This window comes from Lepisma saccharinum, chromosome 12, assembly GCF_977018435.1.
Source record: "Lepisma saccharinum chromosome 12, izLepSacc3.1, whole genome shotgun sequence".
In the NCBI taxonomy this organism is placed as follows: Eukaryota; Metazoa; Arthropoda; class Insecta; order Zygentoma; family Lepismatidae; genus Lepisma; species Lepisma saccharinum.
The window spans coordinates 71,308,290-71,331,160 of NC_139240.1; the positions used below are offsets into that span (position 1 = coordinate 71,308,290).

Below are 22,871 nucleotides of genomic sequence, written 5' to 3' on the forward strand. Positions count from 1 at the left end.
GTGCAAATTGTTTTTTCATCAATTGTTTAAATTCGCACAGTCGTTAGCACAAGCCCTTTTTATGAGAATTACTTTAATTGCCGATTCACCGCAAATGTGAATTCCGATCATAGTTTGTTAATCGTTATCCCACTTTTATAATGAACTGAAGTGCCAATACAGTATAATTGTGCATTGTAAATAGAAAATTGAAATACGTTCACATTCATTGTGTTTTAATGTCTTTTTTAAATTTCAGGGTGCCTATTTTCGTACCGTTCCTAATTTATAGTGTCTTTTTAAGTGCCTATTTTCATCAGTTTGGTGCCTATTTCAGAGGTCTTTAGTGCGTATAAATCCGCACCCTACTAATGATTCAGTTAGGAAAGTAATCGTGTTCAGCTCACAGATGCTATTTGAGCATTGCTCGAACACTTAACTCACCCTAAGTAATATGCCTTAAATGATGATCGTTATGTGTGGAAGCATTCTCTATGCAGCACATTTGCTATGGTCGATGGTTTGCTCTTTCCAAAAAAGGAGGACATTGACAGAATTCTAAAAAATCCGCCCGGACGCCGGACAGACATCTAAAAAGGAGGACATGTCTGGATAAAAGAGGACGTCTGGTCACCCTACGTGTGTCATAACCAGTGATGTGCGTCTACGCGTAAACAACAATAGTCTACATTCTACACGTAGACTATTTTATACACGTAGATTACGTAATCTATGTATACAACATGGCGAAAGATGATAACTTAGCAAAGGGCGCCGTGAAAGTAAAACAAAATTATACTGCGTATCCGTTGCTGATGTGTGAGGAGAACGTTTCATACTCTTTCTCCCAAAATCGAACAATTTCTCACCTAGGAAGAAACCTAAGATAAGAAATATTCTAGTGTTTTATGCTAAAAGTACCACTCTTGCCTCACGACTACGTGTAGAATGTAGACTATTGTTGTTTACGCGTAGACGCACATCACTGGTCATAACCCGGGTCACCGTTAGGGGTGTGCGACGCGTGCCACCGCACAGGGCCTCGCGCTTCCAAATCAGTTATTTGCTCTTATTTTCTGCAAACGCGATTGCACTAGAATAGAAGAAAGAAAAAACATAATTGTTGTGAAAAGAAACATTGCGTCATAACAAAGTTGGTAACGGACAACTATGTCCCCTCTTGTCAAGCCACCAGTGAAAATTCACCGACCCATTTGTGACTCCAACTTTCCCTGGAAACAGCAAAAAAAGACGGCCTCGCCATCTATTGACCGCCGACGCAACTGCAATTTCCAAGCGCACCGAGGTTTAAATATAGCTTCCCCTTCTATAACCTAACCAAATGAACGCACATGAACGTGGGAAATTGCAGGGGTTATTGGTCGACGGTGAAGATTTCAAAAATGGTCTCTAAAAAGGTAGTGGAAATGTCAATTTCCCGTCGGGAAATGTTCGAAATTTCCCGAAGATTGGAAATCTCAAATTCTACATTTCTATTTTTGCATTTCTGGAATAAAAACTAACAATTGCCGATAACTTCGAGACACTTGCAATGGAGAAGACGTCGAGAATTAACGACTTTTTAAAATGACGATTGGGTCCCAAAAAGTCGGGAAGTCATTTCCCGAAGTCAGGATCGGGATTGGAATTTTTTTTTCCTATCCCCGGTCCCGACTTTTCGGGATCCTGCACACACCCGCAATGGACCATAAAATTTAACAGGTTGAGCCCGGTTTCTCGAAGAACAATCGTCAGATTTTTAAATATCTGACCTGGCAACACTGGCTTGATTGACATCTCTCTTTGTCAAGATACAAGGCGCTCTTGGTCAAGGAATCGTGTTGTCGATTTCAAATTTGTGCTTTGAGCAGTGTTGCCAGGTCTACTGATTTCGCAGGAGAATTCCTGATTTTCAGCAGGATCTACTGATCTCCTGACAAGTTTCAAGAAAATGTGGAAATCTCCTGATTTTTTGCTTTCTTAAATATTTATAATGAACAATTATTAAAAAAAATCGAAAGTTGATTAAAAATTTACATATTCAGCTGGTGGAATGCAAAGACCCATGAATATTCCGCAGAGAGAGAGAGAGAGAGAGAGAGGAAGAGAGGTTGGGCAGGAGGGTCATACCAGGCTTGATGATATTGGGAAAGACGCACGGCTTCGTGCATTGGGAGTCCAAGAAGAGGGTGTCTAAACTTTCCCCCTGGTGCGGTTTTTGTCAAAGGGGAGGCAACTGAAAACTGGTTACAACTAAATGCCAATGTTGCCACCCACACATACGAACAAGTATTCAGTTTTATAGTAGTGTTTATTGAAGCAAATGCTAGATACAGGTTCAGGTTTTTAATTCTGATAAAAAAGGAAGTCCACATTACAAATGCAACCAAAGTTTATGGTTATAAGAGCTCTTAGTAAACTGTCGATTGATTGATTTGGTTTATTTTTCTGCGCATTTCTTCCACTTTTGGCTAATCGCGAAGACAAGGATGACTGATGATAAGATGAAATTAATGAAGGGACAACCATGCCCAGGCCGAGATTCGATCCCGAGACGGGATCCCTGATGTCATAGCATTGTGCTAACCACTCAGCCACGGAGGTCGGCTTAGTAAACTGCTGTTGCAAACTTATACGTCGCAGTTTTATTTCTTCTTAATCATCTCTTAACTTAGAAATAATAGTTCATGTTTTTAGAGCGTTGTTTTTTTAAGCTATTTCTGAGCGTAACTACCACTACAATTGCTCTTATGTCCCTTTATACACAATCAATACTGTGACGGTAGAAATTCTCTTTCCCGATTTTATACTAGGTAATCCTCGAATGCAAAAAGCTGATTTAATTAAAATTTACATTGTCTGGAGTAACTGGGGAAAAAGTTGAAGAAAAACCTGCGACTTGTCTAATACTGGGACACGGGTTCGAATCCCGGACTGGGCATGGGAGCTCTTTGCGAGTGTCCCTTCATCGATTTCACATCTTTACGATTAGACGAAAGTGGCAGATTCGAAGTAAAATAGAACCAAATCAATTAACCAATCTGTCCAATACTGGTTGGTTACCTTCCGTGATTGAAATAAAAGTTTTAATTTGAGGATATTTCGGGGGTTCAGGCATGATAGCCCTCCTCCATTACCATTAATGTGAGTATGCTTTGAATGTGTTGTTAAAAAAATTACATCTTGTAACTTTGGCTAGTTTTAAATATAAGCAATCTAAGGAGTTATCAGGTAGAGTATTTGAAAATATGTATCCCCGAATGCGTAGTGGCTGAAGCTCTAAATCTTAGTTAACACAAAAATCACGAAATGCTTCCATAAAGTTTTAAACGTCAAGTACAGAAATCCACGCAGAGTCAAAACCATTTATTTTCGAATATTTCTGAGAAATGAACAGAAAATGGAGGTCGGATTTTTTCCAGTAATGAAACAGCTTTTTGCAAAGTGTTGGGGCAATGCCGGCGATTAGGGGGGGGGGGGGGGCAATCCTTGCACCTCACCTCAGTTTTGGCACCCGATCGTCGCCACTGGTTGGGGGAAACTGTACCTTTACCTTAGGTCAATTAAATGGGTGGGGTTATCATACCCACAAATCGTACCCTTTGAAGTGCAAATTCATAATAAAATTTATATTGGCATAACAGCATAGAGATAACAGTAATAAATTTATCTTTTGACATCTAAAATTAATAATTAACGTTCAATAATGATAGTGGAAAGCTTTTCCCATTCTACCCCCCCCCCCCAGAACGTTGATAATCCGCTATTATTAGTTCTTCTGATTTTTTAAGCAGATCTCCTGATTTTTCAGGGCACGATCTCCCGATTTTTGAAAATCTGACCTGGCAACGCTGGCTTTGAGCACTGCTCGTGTATCATTTAGGCTTAAGAATGTTCGCAATTGAGGTACTGAGCGCTGCTGGTGTATCATTTAGGCTTAATCATTGACTACTTTTGTAATTTTGTAAGAATGCTGTGTTCATGTTTCAGAATGTGTACTATTACCATGCGCTAATAAAACTTTTTGCTTTGGGGTGGGATGCCCTGCACACTCCAAGGCCGCCTGCAGGATTTTTTCTCAGGGACATAGTGAGATTTCATATTTTGTTGTACGTAGAAGTTATTTGGGTACTACTTTACTATGGGAGTGACACCTATAAATACCATCATTCGGTACGACTTTACTATACCAGAGACACCTATCAATGATTTATTTTGCAATTTTTTACATTGCTAACGTACTATTCTGCATTGCGAACATTTATTTAGGTGAAATAATGAATTTCTAACGAAAATAATGTCTATTTCTTACATTAACGAGTACTTACTGTTGTTCGGTAACAGTTTCGGAGCGAATTTACAATATAGAGAAAGTCTCTAATTTTGTTAATTTTCGGTATACTAACAAATTTTGACCTAATCACGAATCTTGAAAAAAACCGGGAGCGATTTTACAATACCGGGAATTTCTCCATTTTGTTTGAAATTCGGCATACTCACTAATTTTGGCCCCCTAATCACGAATCTGCAGTTAAAATTTGACGCTCACACGTGGAAATAGCAAAATAATCGAAATTAAGTTCTTATTTCCACACCCTCGATTTCCAAATTTCCCGCCGGTTCCGGGCTCCGCCCCTGGGGTAATCGACCTACCGCCCCCAACCGCTATCGCGCATTGCCTCCGCTCCGGCTCCCCGCCTATATCTATAGACTCCCTGTTAAGGGCATGTTAGAAATTGGCCGGATTCACCTGCCCCCAAATAAGCGCCAAATTTATACGTGATCGCCAAATTTTGACTGCAGATTCGTGATTAGGGGGCCAAAATTAGTGAGTATGCCGAATTTCAAACAAAATGGAGAAATTCCCTGTATTGTTAAATTATACCAAAAACCGGGGGTCACGTCTGAAAATTTGAAAAAAGCCGATTGAATTTTTTTTATATATAGGTGTATATGCGTAGTTTTACGAACAAAAATGTAATCTTCTGTCGCTGTGTCCAACCACGCTGTTGTTTTCCAAGAAAATGATTTATGATGTTCAATTCTAGTAGGATCCCTATTTTTTCGATGAATTTTGGGGTGAAATGAGTGCTAATGGAACCTAACCTAACAGGCCTAACCTAACCTCGTGTGAATGGTTTGTGGGGCTACCCGTGGTTGGTTTGTGGGGCTACCCGTGGTTGGTTTGTGGGGCTAACGTCAATGGTTTGTGGGGCTACCCGTGGATGTTTTTTGGGGCTAACGTCAATGGTTTGTGGGGCTACCCGTGAATGGTTTTTGGCGCTAACGAACAATCTTTCATCAAAATGTACAATTTCCAGACGTGACCCCCGGTTTTTTACAACAGATTCGTGATTAGGAGGCCAAAATTAGTTAGTTTACCGAAAATTAACGAAATTGGAGACTTTCTCTATATTGAAATTCTTACCACAGTTTCATAGATCGGAGACACATTTCTTCAATTTTACACAAGAAACTACTAACAGAAATGACTTTCTCCCAAGTTTTACAACTTTCGTCGAGGTATTTTCTTTCATCGTGGAATATATTTGACCGGGAAATCATGTATTTTTCAAGAGAAATATCTCACCGACGCACAATTGCCATTGCTTTCATTTGCTTGCCCTACGACAACCAGATGCTGCGTACGTATGATGACGTTAGCCCCTGTCAGTGTTTCAACCTCCTTTTTTTCCTATGCTTGCCTAACGTAACCAAACCTAACCTTACCTTATCGGAAATGGTTCGTGGGGCTATCCGTCAGATACCCATGCATAATGTATAATTTCCACTGGTGACGAACACGATAGTAGTTATTTTTTGGTGAAGAAGGTTGAAACACTGCATACCCATAACGTGAGTCAAGATGTGCCTGCCATATTGTGTGTTCCGGAAGCGAAGAAAGGAATAAAAAAAAAACACTCAGAACGTGAAAAATTGCGTTTGATTTAGTGTAAAAAGCATAATGGCACCTTGAACTATGTTCCGCAATACACAATTGGTAAGTACGAACCATGCGAAACACAAAATATGCGATTTTAATGTGTCTCCAATCTATGAAACTGTTACCAAATCATTTATTTCGCACTTTTTTACATTGCTAACGTACTATTCTGGAATGCGGAACCTTTCTTTAGGTGAAATAATGAATTTCTAACGAAAATAATGTGTATTTCTTACATTTACAAGTACTTACTGTTACTCATTATTTCAATTCTGTATCGCACATTATGGCGATAGCGTACTGGTTCATCACGCGTTGTGAGAGTGTTTTGTCGATTTATGCAGTGTTGCAACCTTGTTCACCAGAAAATACCTACTTTTGTGCCCGGATTTGAAATTATGCTAATAACTCTCAAACTTTCACGTTAGCCCCACAAATCATTTTCCATAAGGTTAGGTTAGGCAAACATAGTTAAAAAGAAAATAAAAATACTTGGCACATCATGTTCTAGTGAAAACACGGCGAGTTTGAAACACTGACTACGTGGTTTACGTCTGTGCTCTCATGCAGGCGGCAGAGATTTTCACAGAAAACAACACACATTCACATTAAAATGGATCAAAACTACATTCAAGAACTTCCACAACGCTACAGAAAATGATTTGCGTAAGTATTTTCTCCTGTAAAAAGTAAGAAGTCTGTCACCCCTATAGTAAAGTGTTACCATTCTCAGGGACATGGTGAGATTTCATATTTTGGGTACTACTTTACTATGGGGGTTACCGTTATTTGCTGTAACTGACAGCCTGTAAATTGTACCACTTGAATTACGTGATTTTTTTAATAGAAATCTCGGGTGAGGCAAAGTAAGTGCCCTCCCTGCCCTGCAGGTGCCATTGACCCACTCAGTGGCTTATTTGTGATTTCGTTTTGGAAAGTTTTTTTTTTTTTTTTTTTTTTGTGTATGCAAATTTGGGTAAACTTTCCGTGTCTGGAACATGCCTGAAACTCTCTATTTGTCACTTTCCATATTCCTATTTACGTATTCTGCATTGAGAAACATTGCTGAAGGTGGCATTTTGCTTTTTTCACGGAAACAATCTATATTTCCGATGTATGAAGTAAGTTTTTTTAGTTTCTTTTTCCCTTCAGTAACATGCTAAATGGTGGTAACAGTTTTACTACCGTAGTCGGCATGCAGTGTTTCCACCCCACTCCACCCAAAAATACCTACTTAGCCCCACAAACCATTTGCGGAAACGTACCTTCTTCAGTTACAAAAACACTTGTTTGGAAACACTGACCGGGATTACGTCATCACACACAGGCAACATCCGGCTGGAAGGAAATGGATGCAACAGCTTTCGTGCATCGGTCTCACATTTATATCGAAAACTAGATGATTTACTGGCAAAATTCAATGAAAGATACGAGAAAACACTTCCCCGAACTTTCACACGTCTAAAGAAACTGCATTCGGTAACTAATTTCTTCTGTAAATTTTAAGAAATCCGTTTTCCGGATACGGAAAGTTTACCCAAATTTGTACATTAGAACCCTAACTTGTACACAAAATGAGCTATCAGTAAGGGTTCCGATTGTTTTATGATTTTTTCAATTTCTCCTAGCAGGAAGACTAATTATCGTAGAATTTTGGCAATCATTGTCACACGAACTTTGAACCTCCCTTAAAGTAATGAATACTGTTTGGATTGCGAAAAGAAAGATTTTTGTTGGAGAGAGAAAAAAAAAATGACAACGTAAAATTTACCTTACCCAAGCATACAAGCTTCCCATGGACATTGTATTTTCTCTTGACAAGGGACTGTAAGTATCGTAGACTAGTGAGAATGAATGTACAAGTAAATCGGAATCTTAGTAGAATTCATTTAGGGACTTTATTTTAATGCTAGGAGAGCCAAACCTGGCCTGCCTAACCTAACTACGACAGCATATATTGAACAAAATCATAAGTAATTGCTAAAACTCCAAAGTATGTGTTAACAGATGCAAATTGAAATTGCATTCGTAACATGATGATATCGCAATAAAACAAAAGGAACTTGGGCCGATCTGTTGAACTAGTAACACCAAAAACTTATCCAAATTTCCATTACCAGGTTCAAACTCAGTGTCCTTTTTACCTATACCTATGCATTGAGGTTAATCAATTTCAAAAGGGCCCTTGTTTAGTCGACAAGGCTCCATACTTTTCTGCATGGCATATGTAGGATTTTGTTTCAGAGGCAGGTATTGTAGAGGTGGATAGTATATAGCTGCTTTGTAGGGGGAGGGGGCAGCAAACAATGATATTTCATATTTTTTTAACTTTTCACTATAAAAATATTAATCGTGGCTCATTTTAAGGAAGGTATACATTTACCATTTTGTTTTGTTCTTTCCTACTTTTATTTGAAAATTTCTATTTTCTCAAAATTTCAGAGGGGTTTGTAGCCTCATCTGACCTCCTCCCCTTCCTCCTCTGCATACACCAGTGAATAGACACGAATAATTGATTTGGCTTATTTTACTTCACTTTCCTTTCATTTGGACCACTGGCATCGTAGCGCAATGTGGTGGACGTGGATTATTTTTCAGTTGTGTCCATTACATATTTAAGAAATTGTATGGTATATCCTTTCATTTCTAATTTCTTTGAGGGGATAAAAACATCCCTGTCAGGGATGAAACTATTTTTCTTTTGACGGTAATAAAATGTTTTTGTGGGGGGGGGGGAATCCCCGGCATACCCTCATTACTTTGCACACTGACCACTACTGATATATATATATATAAGTTGATAAGACGTGAGACCATATCTCCGGAAGCATGAGGTTTAATTGAAGAAGAAGGGTTAAGTAACATTAGAATCGGAATTTGAATTTTGTAGGCAGTAATGGTACTTGTAAAAACAAACAGGCTCAAGTTCAAATGGTGTAATTCCAATATCGCCATAATACCAGTGTTTTATTCATGTTCAGTTTATAAGCAGGTACTGAATAGTTTTTCTATTGTGTTTTTATGCATGTTGATTTCATAATTACAATTCCATGTACTTATATGAGTAGGTTAGGCAAGTCATGTTCGGTTCTCTCAACATTATGCTTGTAGGCACTTAACTATGCTGCTGTTATTTAGATGGGTATGCGCATTTCAAGTAGGTTGGGATTGCTACATTTGTTTATCTTAATATTTTCACTTTTTCTTTTGGGTCTGCCATTTATTACAACATTTTTCATATAAAAAGAATGCTTCAGACAGCAGTAACTTACGAGCATAGCAACTAACGTAACTTACTTTCCATGACGAGAGTTGTGGGTCCATTGACGTACTGCACACCCTCGAGAATTATGTCAAATTTTATTTTAATTGACAGATTTCGGTGTTTTACGTGACATAAACTTGGTTCCAGTGCATGGAAATCGCAAGTAACGGAGATATTTGATCCCAAAGTACGGCAGCCCTCATAAGTAAAATCATGCCATTTTGGATTATTTTTGCTACTTTTGTTAGTAAAAACTGTATGTATGTACACTAAAATAGTGAAAGAATTCATCAGTCCCAAACCTAACAATCCTTCCTAATGTTCTGGAATGCCATGTTGGGTGCTATATTCACTTGCATGAAGCCTTCGGGCAGGTCTGCTTCAAGGTAACATACGTACTTTGCTTCACAATAACCCATTTCTACAAGCCAAAAACGACTGTAAACATTCATAAACAATAAAATCTTCGTAAACCATGCAAAATATTTAACTTTCTTGAGGGGGGAGAGGGAAGTTTACAGAGGTTAGCAGAGTTGTTCGCTAGTTAATACTGTTTGCATCTTTAAACAGGGAAATTAGTTTCTACAAACTTCAAGTTTGCTTCCACAGTCATTCCCAGTATTCTAAATGAATTTTTCATGTGCAAGTTGCAAGACATCATTACACATTCGGAACTGTGGCCTTAATTTATTGCACTCTATTAAAAAATTAAGCATTCTTAGTGTATACAGGGTGTTTCACTTGTTCTTGGCCCGTAATTTTCCCTTATGACATTCAAACTAATCTAGGTAATTCATTGAAATTTGACAAGGACATACCTTAGTGTCTGAGAAGCGAGATGATCTTGTAGCAAAGATTGAAAGTGATCGTCATTAGTATAAACACATGCATGAATACGGATTCATTGTACGTTTCTTTTTGGTGACACTTAGGAACAAAGGAAGGGATGAAATTTATCCATGTTCAGGCATGCCTTGATACCAATGGTGATCGCTTTCAACACGAGGTACAAAATCGTCATCTCGTACACCAAGGTGCCCTTGTCAAATTTCCCTGTATTACACCCATTAGTTTGAATTTTATGAGGGAAAATTAGGTGCCAAGAGCAAGTTGTATGACAGACAAATGCATACTTGACAGACCACTGCTCAGTTTCGAACAAGTGTTCTCGGGTTATCAGTCTGGTTAAAGCCCGAACTGGATTTCCAGTAGGAATGACCTAGTTGGCGCTGGACTAGATAGTTTTTGCCTCACACGATACTTCTTACTGTACTTGTCAGTATGCTTTTGTTCCCACAAGGCTTTGCGCAGAGTAGACAAGCTAAAAAGATGGACGAGCGAATTGAATTAAGAAATTAAAATAAAAGTATTTGTGGACCTTAAATTGACTTGAAAGTATGGTAATCAAGGTGCACTCAACAAGCTTTTAAATGAGCTCTGGTATGTATGTTCATACATGAAATACAAACTACAAAAATCATAAACAACAACGGGACCAGGGTACACAATTCGGACACTATCCCTCCACACACATAAGATCTCATGCATAGTCTCTATAGACTATTCATATACATTGCACACCAACCCCGCTTTACATAACATGCAATCCGGGGCAGTCCAGTCCCCGGGGATCAAGGTGGAAACCTAATGGTGCCACACAAAGTCTTGATCGTAACCTTGACGTGGTCATCTGACGAAGTGGAGCCTGGGCCACTGATAATCCTACCTGGCAACTTTATGTATACAGTCCGGCCAAGGAAGACAAAACTACCTGGAAAGGACGATTCCAAATGCGAGAGGGGAAGCAGGGAGAAGCACTGGCCGAACTACGATGTGGTATTTCGCTTGTGAGGGTTTGCTTGTTGTGTTTATTACCACTTTCTGTGTTGTGTTTGTGATTTGTGATGGCTCTTACAATTGGCAACAAACAGTTTCGAAGTGGAATGAGGAAAATTGGGACATTTTGGCCCCTCGTTATGCTAGAAAATGTCACAAATGTTACTACATTTATATTTATAATACTATATACAACAATATTATTATTATTGAATACTATCCTGATTAATGTTGTGTACATGTGTGCTAATTATAATATTTACTAAGAAGATCAATTTAATTGAATGATCTAAAATAAAGCTACTGCTTTACAAACATGTTTATCTACTAATGTGACGATATGAATACTTTCCTGATATGTTCTGTTCGCTGATATAGTATATGACTGGGGCTTACCTAACCCTTACATAATTCGTAAACATCTCTGTATGTATTTTGGTGGTGATGGTACTACGTTGAAACTTCATTGCTGTTCCTACAACAGACGATTTTTAAGCACCTGCGTCCTGTCCAAAGCTCAGTCACCCCTATTTAGTCACTGAAAGCATCCAGTTGGCGCATGCGCACTTCCGTCCATGGTCTCAGCTAAGGCAGCCAGACAGTATATAGGTCCTTGTCACCGACAGACGTGGTGGAGCCTAGGCCACCAAGAATAATCCTCCAAGACAACCATTTATAGACCATTTATATGATCTAACAAACTACACACTACCCTGAAGATGGAGGCAGATTCAGCCTCCGAAATGTAGGTAAATCTCTTTTAAAAAATAACAGTGGTTAAAAGTCCAAAAACTAGAATGAAATTCGCAGCATTCATTGATAATAATAAGGGTTTTCATTATTGGCTATCACATTTGTCATGTATAAATCTCATCGCTTTGGATAAATTCCTAAATATTAATGAACCCGAATGCACAGTATCTCTGTTCTTTTCTTTCATTGAGCAGCAAACACTACTTGTAATCCACAGGCAAGAAACTTTCTCTTTCCAAACTCACAAATTATCTTCATATAACCAAACTTAACTCTGATTGGCTGTTTGAGCAGAGAAATCAGTAGCAATTAGAACACGGGCCAATCATCAAAACCAGTCCAACACAAACTAGGGCATTTCTAATCTCAATCCAGTTCCGTGTGATTCGTCGTTTAGTTGATGTTAGCAGCCAACGTTTTGAGCACATACGAGGCGTATTCGGAAAGTAAGTACCGAAAGGGTGTAAGAAATAAAGTAAAATAGTTTTGTACTTTTTTTTATTTGCACTGCATTCTACTGACCTTAAACTACTTTTCTACGTAGTTTCCACCATTTTTCAAGCATTTGTCATAGCGTGGCACTGGTTTTTGTATCCCATCGTCATAGAATGTGTCCGCCTGTGATGAAAGCCATCCATGCACTCCTGCTTCGACGACATCATCCTCGTCGAAACGCTGACCACAATTTTCGATATTCCAGGCGATCTGTCACAATTTTGTAGAGGACTGTTTTCTTGAAATTTGTGGAAATTTCATGGAAAGCGACGATATTGTGAAGCGTCGTGTTTTCACGAATTTCCACGTTGACCGCACGCACCAAATTCTCGGTCACAACAGATGGCCGACTGCTCCTTGGCTCATCGTGAACTGTCTCACGACCTTCTTTAAACATCAAAAATAAAGACCTCTCACAGTTGACGGTGGATGTCTACCGGTTTCACGTTTCTTGCATTGAGAAAACGAATCACAGACCGGACTTCACAGTCAGCGGGCCGATTGATTTTCTTGAACATTTCAAACCTTCATAAACCTACGAAGGAAAAGCATGACCTGCTCCCACGACTGCCTGTGGCTTACTAACGGATGAAGGACGTCAGTGAGAACTCACACGGTCGCGACTGCAGCACTACAGCGGCAATATTTGCCAACGGTACTTACTTTACGAATACACCTCGTACATTGCTCTCATCATCAGGGTTGTTGAATTGGGAGACCAGTGCAAAGTTAGGTGTGAGAGTGGAGTGGGGGTGGAGCTTAGGTTCTGTCTGTGATTGGCTTGTTCTGGATCTTGGTGTTTTATTAGTGGATGTTGAGCTTTTGTGGAGAAGTGGATTTTGTTTGAAGACCAAGATCACAACCAAATGTGCCAGTTTCTGAGACAGAAGAATAAAGAAAGCCATAGCCATTTCATGGGAAAGCAGGAATCTCAACATGGACGTGGGACTCCAGCTTAGTCATGCATGGAACTCGCATATCTTCAAAAGCATGACATCTGCCAATAAAACACTAGGATCCAGAACGAGCCAATAACAGGACAGATCCAAGTTCCGGCTCCCTCCACAATAACACATATAACTAGGGACGTGAAGTTTTTGTTTTAGCGATAACACCGAAAAGTTGTGGAAGAAAGTGTTTAAAATGTATTTGGGTAGATAAAGGAGGCACGTTTTCGGTGTAAATTGTGCTGTTTTTCAGAATAACGCAAAAAATGTCATGAATATACATCATAAACTGGGGATAACACTTCTATTAAAAAAGAACTACCTGAAGTGCTATTAGATCTGTCATTTGTAGTCTAACTCGTGATAGTTCGATTCAAAAGATATTGTCACGCCTCATTTATTGCAGTTTGGTGCAGACATAACTGGCAGTGTTTAACCTTGTCGTGAAATAGAACTTGCTTGGGGGTATATTCCCAGATGGGAAATTTTGTAAGAATGGTAAATTTTTCAGTGAGAAGCATCTGTTGTGTTTGGGAAGGGGGTAGTCATATATGTGTGTGTACACAAAACGGTGTTCTGAGGTTGCGGAGGGATTTTTTGGCATTGTTACGGAAACTTGATGTGTATGATTGTGTTAAAAAATTTGGGTGTTATCATTCGATAAACATTTCATATTTAGTGTCTGATGAGATGAAATAGTTTTCCAAATGGAAGATATTTTGTAATTTCTCACAAAGGTAAGCCATATTTTTTTGTGATTTAGCTAAAATTTGTCTGAATTTTCCAGATCTAAAGCTATGTGTATATCTTTAGCTTAGAAGGAACAGGAAAAATGCATGTAAAATAACTCCGAATTGCAGTAAAAAATAACATCGAAAGTTAGGTAAAATAAAACTAAAACTTCACGTTCCTACATATAACTTAACACTGGTCTCAAATTCTACACACCCTGATGATGGGAGCAATGCATGCACTCAAAATGGACTCACATCAACTTTAACCTGTGTGATAACTTGAGAACGTTTGTTCAAATCACATCGCCAGGAAAGCTACAATTCCTATTTTCAGTACTCGCATGTTGATGCTTTACTGTAAGGGGAGAGCCAGATTCAAGTTCTGTTGAAGCCTATATTTTTCATTTAAATTTCTACAGCACATCATTGTGTGCCAAAATGTAAGGTTGTCAATGTATGAATACAATAGAATACTTTATTAGTCATTAGACAACATGATTGCAATAGACTTTGTCATAATAAGTATATAAATGTTAATATAAAAAAATATAAAACAATACAGTTTGCAAATTAAACTACATGTTCTATTACAGCGAATGCAATTGGAAAATAGTACTCTATTTTGATTACAATACAAGTCATGTACAAAATCCCATTTCACAGCTCTGTGATGCATTATGAGTAGACATTTACATTTTACAGGCCCTGACGGAAGTGTTCTTCAAATTTTGTGACACTATATGTACACAATATTGTACTAATATATTATTAATGTGTTTAGCGAATTGAATAATCTCATTCCATTATGTTTAAAATTTTGTTGAGTCTTGCGTAGTCTAGGGGAACACTTTACCTTTTTTTTTTACCTTTTTACCTTGCGTAGTCTAGTGTATGGCATTTCTATATTCAGATTGTGCCTTGTATTATAGTCATGTACGTTAGATCGCAACCTAAAACTGGGGAGGTTTTCCTTTATGTACATAAAAAAAAGGTAAAGTGTTCCCCTGTGCATAGCACCATGCCATGGAGGTGTATAGGGGGTGTGGGGGTAACGCCCCACACTTTCTTGATCCGGTCGTGAGTGGGGGTGATGTGATCAGCATCATGCCCCTGGCTGCCTTTACCCCCCAGGGTTTCCCCCAGGTACCCATGTTATTCGAATATGGGTGGGCGCAGGGGCTGCTTCCATCGTTAGAAAAGTTCCTGGATTTGAACCGGCTGGGGATCGAACCCGGGACCTTTAGCATGGTAGTCAGACGCGTTACCAACTGAGCCACCGCGGCCACTTTATGTACATTAAACTATGATAAATATTTATAGAGGGTACTGTCATAATACGGTATTCCTTAAAGAATTCCCTACATGACTCCATATCCTGTACTCCTTTAATACAACATATAACCTTCTTTTGCCATTTAAAGACTTTTTTTTGCACCTGTAGAGTTTCCCATAGTAAATTTCCATACAGTAAGTGTGAATGGAAAAGAGCGTAGTACACCGAGATCATAATTTCCTCACTTGCAGACCTTTTTAATTTCCGCAATACATATAAGACAATGGCAAGTTTCTTACATAGTTCCTGGGTATGAACTGACCAGTTTAATTTTGTATCTAAATATATGCCAAGCAATTTAACATAATCCTGATTATTTAAGGCGCATTGGTGGGTTATTTAAGTAGAAAAAGTGAGTTTCAGTCTGTCGTATTTAACACCAAGCTATTTGTTTCAAACCATAAAGAGGAAGCATTTAACATTTCTTTATTTTTGATACTAAGGTTAAGAATACTATGATCATTTGTAATAAAGGTAGTGTCATCAGCATAGATAGCTGTTTTATACGGTAGGCAATTGGGTAGGTCATTCATATAAACTAAAAACAAAAATAGACCTAATACTAATCCTTGGGGGACACCAGACAAAACGTCTAGCTCATCAGATTTCTTCTTATTAAATTTTACTATCTGTCGCCGATTAGTGAGATAAGACTTAAGAAGGGATTGTTCAATACCCTTTATTCCATAATACTCTAGTTTTTTAAGCAAGATTTCATGCGCAACTGTATCAAAGGCCTTACTTAAATCTATCAAAGTAGTACATGTATATGAGCCAGACTCGAAACCATTAATTATCTCATTTACGACCGTCTCTACCACATTAATAGTAAATAGCCCCGATCTGAATCCAAAGTGGGCTACATTAATAAGTGAATTCTGTTCAAAATAAGGGGTCAATTGCTTTTTTACACAGTATTCTATAATTTTAGAAAACACTGGAACAAGGGATATAGGCCGGTAGTTACCAGGGTTATCTTTATCACCCTTTTTGTGGATAGGAAAAATACCATCATTTAATGTCCCATTAATAAGATATGTAATTGGAAGTGCTATTATGTCAATTATATGCTTTATAATAAATGTTGATAGACCGAAAAAATCTTCACTATAGGAGTTTTTCATTTTTGACACAATAATTAAAATTTCATCCGTACTAATCTGTATCCACTTAAGGTTTATATGATTAAATTGTGGGAAACTTTGCCTACCAAGATAGCCATTAAGGTCATTGTTGACATTGTCTTCATAGTTCACAGGAATTTTGTTTAACCCTTAGTACGCCGCGCGGTCTGACGAAAGTAAGCCCAGTGTCGCCGAGGCTTTGAGCGGGAAATTTGAATTCATATACATAATGGAGAAAAATTGTAATAACTCTGGCACTATGGGACCAATCTACTTCGGATAACTTTTGTTTTGCAGGTAATACATCGGTGCATGCAACCATGTAAAATTTGGATGCCCCAACCGCGGGGGGGGGGGGGGGTTACGGGTGGGGGCTGCATCCCCCGAATTTCAATGAAAAAAGCATGAAAATGTGGAGTTTGCCCCCTCTTCTCCAGCTACTTTGGGGAGAAAACCGGAACTTTTGCTTTTTTTTTTTAAGAATGGACCTTCCGCAACAGAATGAAACTTGATTCATGTTCGTAGGTGCAATACAATTTGAATAATAATGCAAAACGTAAAACTCTAGCGAATTTTAGCCAATTTGCATATTATTCATAAAATTGTTATAACTGACACTATGGGACCAATCTACTTCGGATAACTTTTGTTTTGCAGGTAATATATTGGTGCATGCAACCATGTAAAATTTGGATGCCCCAACCGCGGGGGGTTACGGGCGGGGGCTGCATCCCTCGAATTTCAATGAAAAAAGCATGAAAATGTGGAGTTTGCCCCCTCTTCTCCAGCTACTTTGGAGAGAAAACCGGAACTTTTGCTTTTTTTTAAAGAATGGACCTTCCGCAACAGAATGAAACTTGATTCATGTTCATGGATGCAATACAATTTGAATAATAAGGCTAAACGTAAAACTCTAGCGAATTTTAGCCAATTTGCATATTATTCATAAAATTGTTATAACTGACACTATGGGACCAATCTACTTCGGATAACTTTTGTTATTGGAATTTTCGTAAACACGATTGTAAAACATGTTCCCGAACGAACTGTCAGTGTTTCAACCTCAATATACAAATATAAGTGTGGCAAACCCTCGATAATTGTACCTAAAGCTGCTTGTAACATATGTGTTACAGAGGCTACAAGGGACATACTTTTTTGGTAACATATGTGTTACGGGGGCGGACTAAGGGTTAAATGTTCTTGGTTGTTTATAAAGAAACTATTAAACTCATTGGGTGTGATACTTAGCAACTTTGTTTCGTCCGTTATCTTAGTTTCCTTTTTGATTATTGACCAGGCAGCTTTGCATTTATTACTTGCCTTAGCTATGTACTCTTCATTAGCTTTTAGCTTAGCTAATTTTATTTCCTTTCTAATTTTTTTTTAATCTCATTATAGTTCAATATAGCAGTTTGATCGCCATTTTTGGCATTATATCATGTAGTCTGAGCATAATAGCTGTAAGGTTCGCTAATTTAGGAGTGAACCATGTTAGATGTGTTCTCATTTTCTTCTTACCAGTGCTGATAGTTGTGTATTTTATTGGACAGCACTCATTATAAATATCGACAATTGTATGTGTAAATTTGTTCCATGCTTCAGTCAAATTATTACAAGTACTTAACAATTCATAGAAATTTATTTCATTAAGGCTATCTCTAAGGTTTCTTATGTTATTTTGACCAAGCAATCTAAAACTTGTAGAAGCCACAGACCGCTGTGGTCTGATAAACAGGGTTCAATAGTTCCACAGGATATCATATTTTTGTTAACATTAGTGATCACATTATCAATGCAAGATTTCATTCTAGTTACTTGATCATTAGCATAATAATAATCATAAGACCTGAGAGTATCACAGAATGATTTCTTTACAGCATTATCAATTAGAACATTTATGTTTATATCTCCCAAGTAAACAACATCAAATTGTTTGTACTTATCAATGGACCTTGTAAGTTTTTCCCATTGTAACAAAAACATATTTAAATCTGAATTAGAAATGCGGTATATGGATATGACCACCACTTTCAAACTGTTAAATACAATGCCGGTAACTTCGAATACTCCTTCAATACATAAGTGATGTATATCTAACGGTTGATACTCCTTATTAAAATCAAGTCGTACATAAATACCAACACCTCCATGGATCATAGACTTTCTAGAAAAAATACTAGCTAACTTGTAATTTAAGGGGATGTACATAGCTATTTCATTGTTAACCAACCAATGTTCATTAACAGAAAAAACATGACAAGGAAAATCATCCAAAAAAGTTCCAACTCTGGTAATTTAATTCAAATAGATTGTAGATTAATATGAAAAAGTACTAAATTAGTTGCACTTTCAGGTTGTGAAGTTTGTTTTTTACCACTATTACTATTCGAACGTACTACTTTATAAAGGCTATCTTGAAGTGGTTTCGTTAGATTTGATTGTTTGACCTGTCTCCACACTGAAGCAGTTTTTTTTTATGGAGTCAGGTTCACAAGGGAGTTTCCCTGTTCATGCCAGTTCATTGGTATTATTTCTTTGTACATATTTGCAAATATTTGTTGCTAATTATCACCATTCTTTATTAGATGGATGACGATCCATGGGAAGACTTACAAATATTGAGAGAACGGGAAGAGGAAATGAGAGAGGAGGACGTCAAGAGAGAGAAAATTGTTGCAGAAGAACTGGCTAAGGAGTTTGACAGATCTGACCAACAAGAGACCAGTAAGCCGTACATGCCGTTTCACCTTTCGGAATTGTGTGCTTTGAAGACTGTAGATCATTGGACGAACAGGAAAGTCCGAGTGTTGGGATCCATCTTCGAACTCATGGGTTATGACTGTCATTTGTCCAGTGTGTGTGAAGAAGGGGGCCCATATTACATAAGAATGAAAATGGATTTATTGGATCAGTTCCCACCAAAACGCTCAATAATTCAGGTTTTTGGAGAGATTGAAGTACCCAAGAATGACTTGCCGGTGATACAAGCAAGGGTGAGTAGGGCTATTCAAGAAAAGAAAAGTCACAAGATTTTTTTGAATCTAAGTCCTCTTTGTGGCCAGGCAAGGTAATTTTTTTTTTAAATTTCTCTTAAAGAAATAATTTATAGAATAATGTTCATGGATTTTGTAGATATCAGAATCACTTTTGGTGAAAATATGTCTCCCAATGTATTTAAAGAAAAAAGCATGGGAACAAAATATGTTTACTGATGGGGTGAAGCTCATTCGAAAGAAAATGTAATATGTAAACTGTACACACACTTCAATTTCTCTTGATTTTAAATTCAGTTATTTTTATAGGCATAAATAGCAAAAATCTTGTGTAGAAACTACAAAATTCTAGTCATGTAAAGCCGTAAATAGTGTCATTAATATTAAGCTGTAAATAAATGTGGCAGCAAACTATCATAAAAAAATCACCAAAATCCAGCTACAAAGACCATAGAAATATTTAAAATTACAATTATATAGTACATCCAGAATGTTTTACTTTCACTGAAAGAAAAGTTGCTGAAAATATAGTTTCATTAACACACTCAACAAACATTTCAGTATCAGAAACAGAAACATATATATTTTTTTATTTGCTTTAATGGGATGGACTATGGCTGCCATCTTGAAAATTCGTCCCATTCATTTACATGGTAAATTGTTACCATAATTGCGTTGCTCTGAAATGGAACTTTGACCATCTGCCTGTAGGTCCTTGTTCTTCGTAACAGTCTCCTGTGTTCTAATACTTTGAAGCATAAATTTTATAATTATATTGAGAGCAAAATAATATAAACTGACAAAATGCAGCTGACATGCCTTTCCACTTAATTTTCTTATTTCACAAGAACGTTGAACAAGAACGTTGCCAAATGTAAGACCAGTCTGTTCCTCCTCTCTAACAACGGTTGTCACTACACCCGATGAGGTGAAGGATCTATTGTCGTCTCTTTCAGTTCACCGTGCCCTAGGACCGGACGATATCAACACCATGTTCCTCAGGAAAACTGTGCAATCCCCTTTCCATTCTCTTGAACAGATGTTTTTCGGAAGGCATCTTTCCTCACGCTTGGAAACAAGCTAACATCACACCGATTCACAAAAGTGGTAACAAAAATTTTGTTTAATCTTACAGACCAATCTCCTTACTCTCTCCTCTGTCCATCATCTGTGAAAAAGTAATCAAAGACAGACTGTACAAATTTGTTTCTCCGTACTTAAGCTCTAAGCAACATGGTTTTCTTCCTGGTAGCTCCTGTCTTACAAACCTGTCTGTTTTACTCTCACATGCTATGAAATGCATTTCAAATAATTCACAATTAGATGTAATATACTTTGATCTGGCCAAAGCCTTTGATACTGTTAGTGATCGTCTTCTGATTCACAAATTATGCAATAGATTCAACATTCATGGCAAATTTCTAACCCTTCTCACAGATTACCTTAGCGATCGCAGTCTTCTAGGAATTGTTTCTAACTTTCTGTCCTCTCTGGAGTTCGACAGGGTAGTGTTCTAGGACCTCTCTTGTTCATATTATTTGTCGATTACCTTGCCGACCATCTCACAGCTCCCTCTAGCAATTACCTTCTTTTCGCAGATGACTGTAAAATTTTCAGGGAAATCTCCACTTCCGACGATACTCATCTTCTTCAGAATGACATAGCAACATTTACTTCCTGGTGCCTGACATGGGGTCTTACATTACATCCTGACAAGTGTTCTACTCTCACTATATCTCTCAAGAAGAATCTGTTAAAGTCATCTTACTCCATCTCTGGCAATAACATCAAAGCAGTATCCTCTCACAAAGACCTAGGCATTGTTTTCGGCCAAAAGCTCACCTTTGAGGAACATATTTTATGCACCACAAAGAGGCCATGCGTCTCTTAGGTTTACACTACCGTTTCACTGAAATTAGTGACATCTCAGCCCTCACCTTGTACTTCAAGAGAGCACCATATGTAAAAGTGTGATTCCAACATTTGAATGCCTGTAACTTTTTAACAAATGAAGATTTCAACATTACGACTTCACCATTATTTTCCTTATCAAATTCTAGCCTATAATCATGTATCGCATGCCTACCTTCCCATTTACAAAACTGGACTTGTATCCAAGATGGCGGCTTTCAAGATGGCCGCCGTCAAGGGCACCCCCACCTTATGACTTCCCCCTAGGCCTAATGTGGTCACACATGGTTGTTATTCATCAATTTCCACTAAAATGATTTTTACAAGGGGTGGTAAGGGACTTTTGGCCCACCCTGTAGAATCGATTCAGTCTTTCACTTCTTCCTAGCTATAGTCCGTCACAGGGTTCCCTCATTACGCAATTTTTCATCTCTGCATCTGCTGTCTTTTCTAAACTTACAAACTGCTTATCAGCGACGTTTGCAGAATGATTTCGTTATTTATACAAAATTGTGAATGGCAAAATCCGCTGCAACACACTTCTTGAGGAATTCCACTTTCGAGTACCTATGCGCACAACATGCTACACAAGATTATTTTATACAAAAAACCTAGACTAGAAATTCAAAAAAGATCTCTCTTTTACAGACTTGCAGCACAATACAATGATCTCCCCTCAAATATTGATATATTTTCCTCCGAGTTTGCCTTTCGGTCTTCTATCAGAAGAAATGCTTGTAATTAATATCACATAGTGCCATCTTTTACTTATTTTTTTGTTCATTTGCTATTCACTTTTATGTTGTTTTGTTACTCTTAATTATTTTTTATTTTTTTTATTTATTTTTTAATTTTTTTATGCTTATTATAATTATTGCTTTCTCATTGTTGACAATTTCAGTATAAAATGGCCACCTGTGCTGTATCTGAAATTTTCTCAATAAATAAATAAATAAATAGAATATTATAAATCCAACAAAATAGTTTACTAGAGGAAACATTTATGCTGTGGTTGATGTATACTTGTCACTGGCATCTTTGCATATTATTATGCAATTACTATAATATTCGAAGTCTGCAGCGTATTTTTATCGCGGTATATTGTGCTGCCACCTGCCTTTACTCCTGGAACTTCCAGCAGGGGAGGGATATTTGAGTTGCGCAGCTTCTGCTAGCTAAACTTCCATCGAGTGCTGTTAACCAACACAATCGCCAAAAAAAGAGAGGATTGTCTCTATCAGGGAAAAGAAAGATGAGGCGAGCAATTAACTTGAAAATTTTGAGAAATCAACCAAAACAATATAGATAAATGTAAATATACATTTATATTACTTCCTATAATGTAGATAATTGAAAAGTGCGCAGTCGTCATGCGAACAATTTTTTCCGCAAATTCATGGGTTGGCGAAAACCTTGCTGGTCTGAAGCCTAGAAAATTCCTGAGGGAGGGATACCACTGTGGTTCTTCCGTCCCTCGGTAGGACCCTCTATATTCCTTGGGTGTAGGAGCGAGCTCCAAATGTTTGTCACTTGATTTGCGAGTGGTCAAGGTCA

The 22,871-nt window shown here is 37.8% G+C and overlaps 1 protein-coding gene across 2 annotated transcripts in view; it reads left to right on the forward strand.

Annotated features, from left to right (window-relative positions):
* The first annotated feature begins 1,780 nt into the window (after positions 1-1,780).
* Positions 1,781-22,871, forward strand: part of LOC145996542 (uncharacterized) — a 28,567-nt gene continuing 7,476 nt past the window's right edge. Inside the window, exons 1-3 of one of the 2 annotated variants that reach the window (XM_083133043.1) lie at positions 1,781-1,839; positions 3,834-3,885; positions 18,999-19,406. In XM_083133043.1, coding sequence (XP_082989169.1) covers positions 3,871-3,885; positions 18,999-19,406 — 423 coding nt within the window. In that variant the 5' untranslated portion in view covers positions 1,781-1,839; positions 3,834-3,870. Of the gene's footprint in view, positions 1,840-3,833; positions 3,886-6,525; positions 6,590-18,998; positions 19,407-22,871 lie in introns of those variants that run through there. The other variant, XM_083133044.1, reaches the window with a different exon arrangement.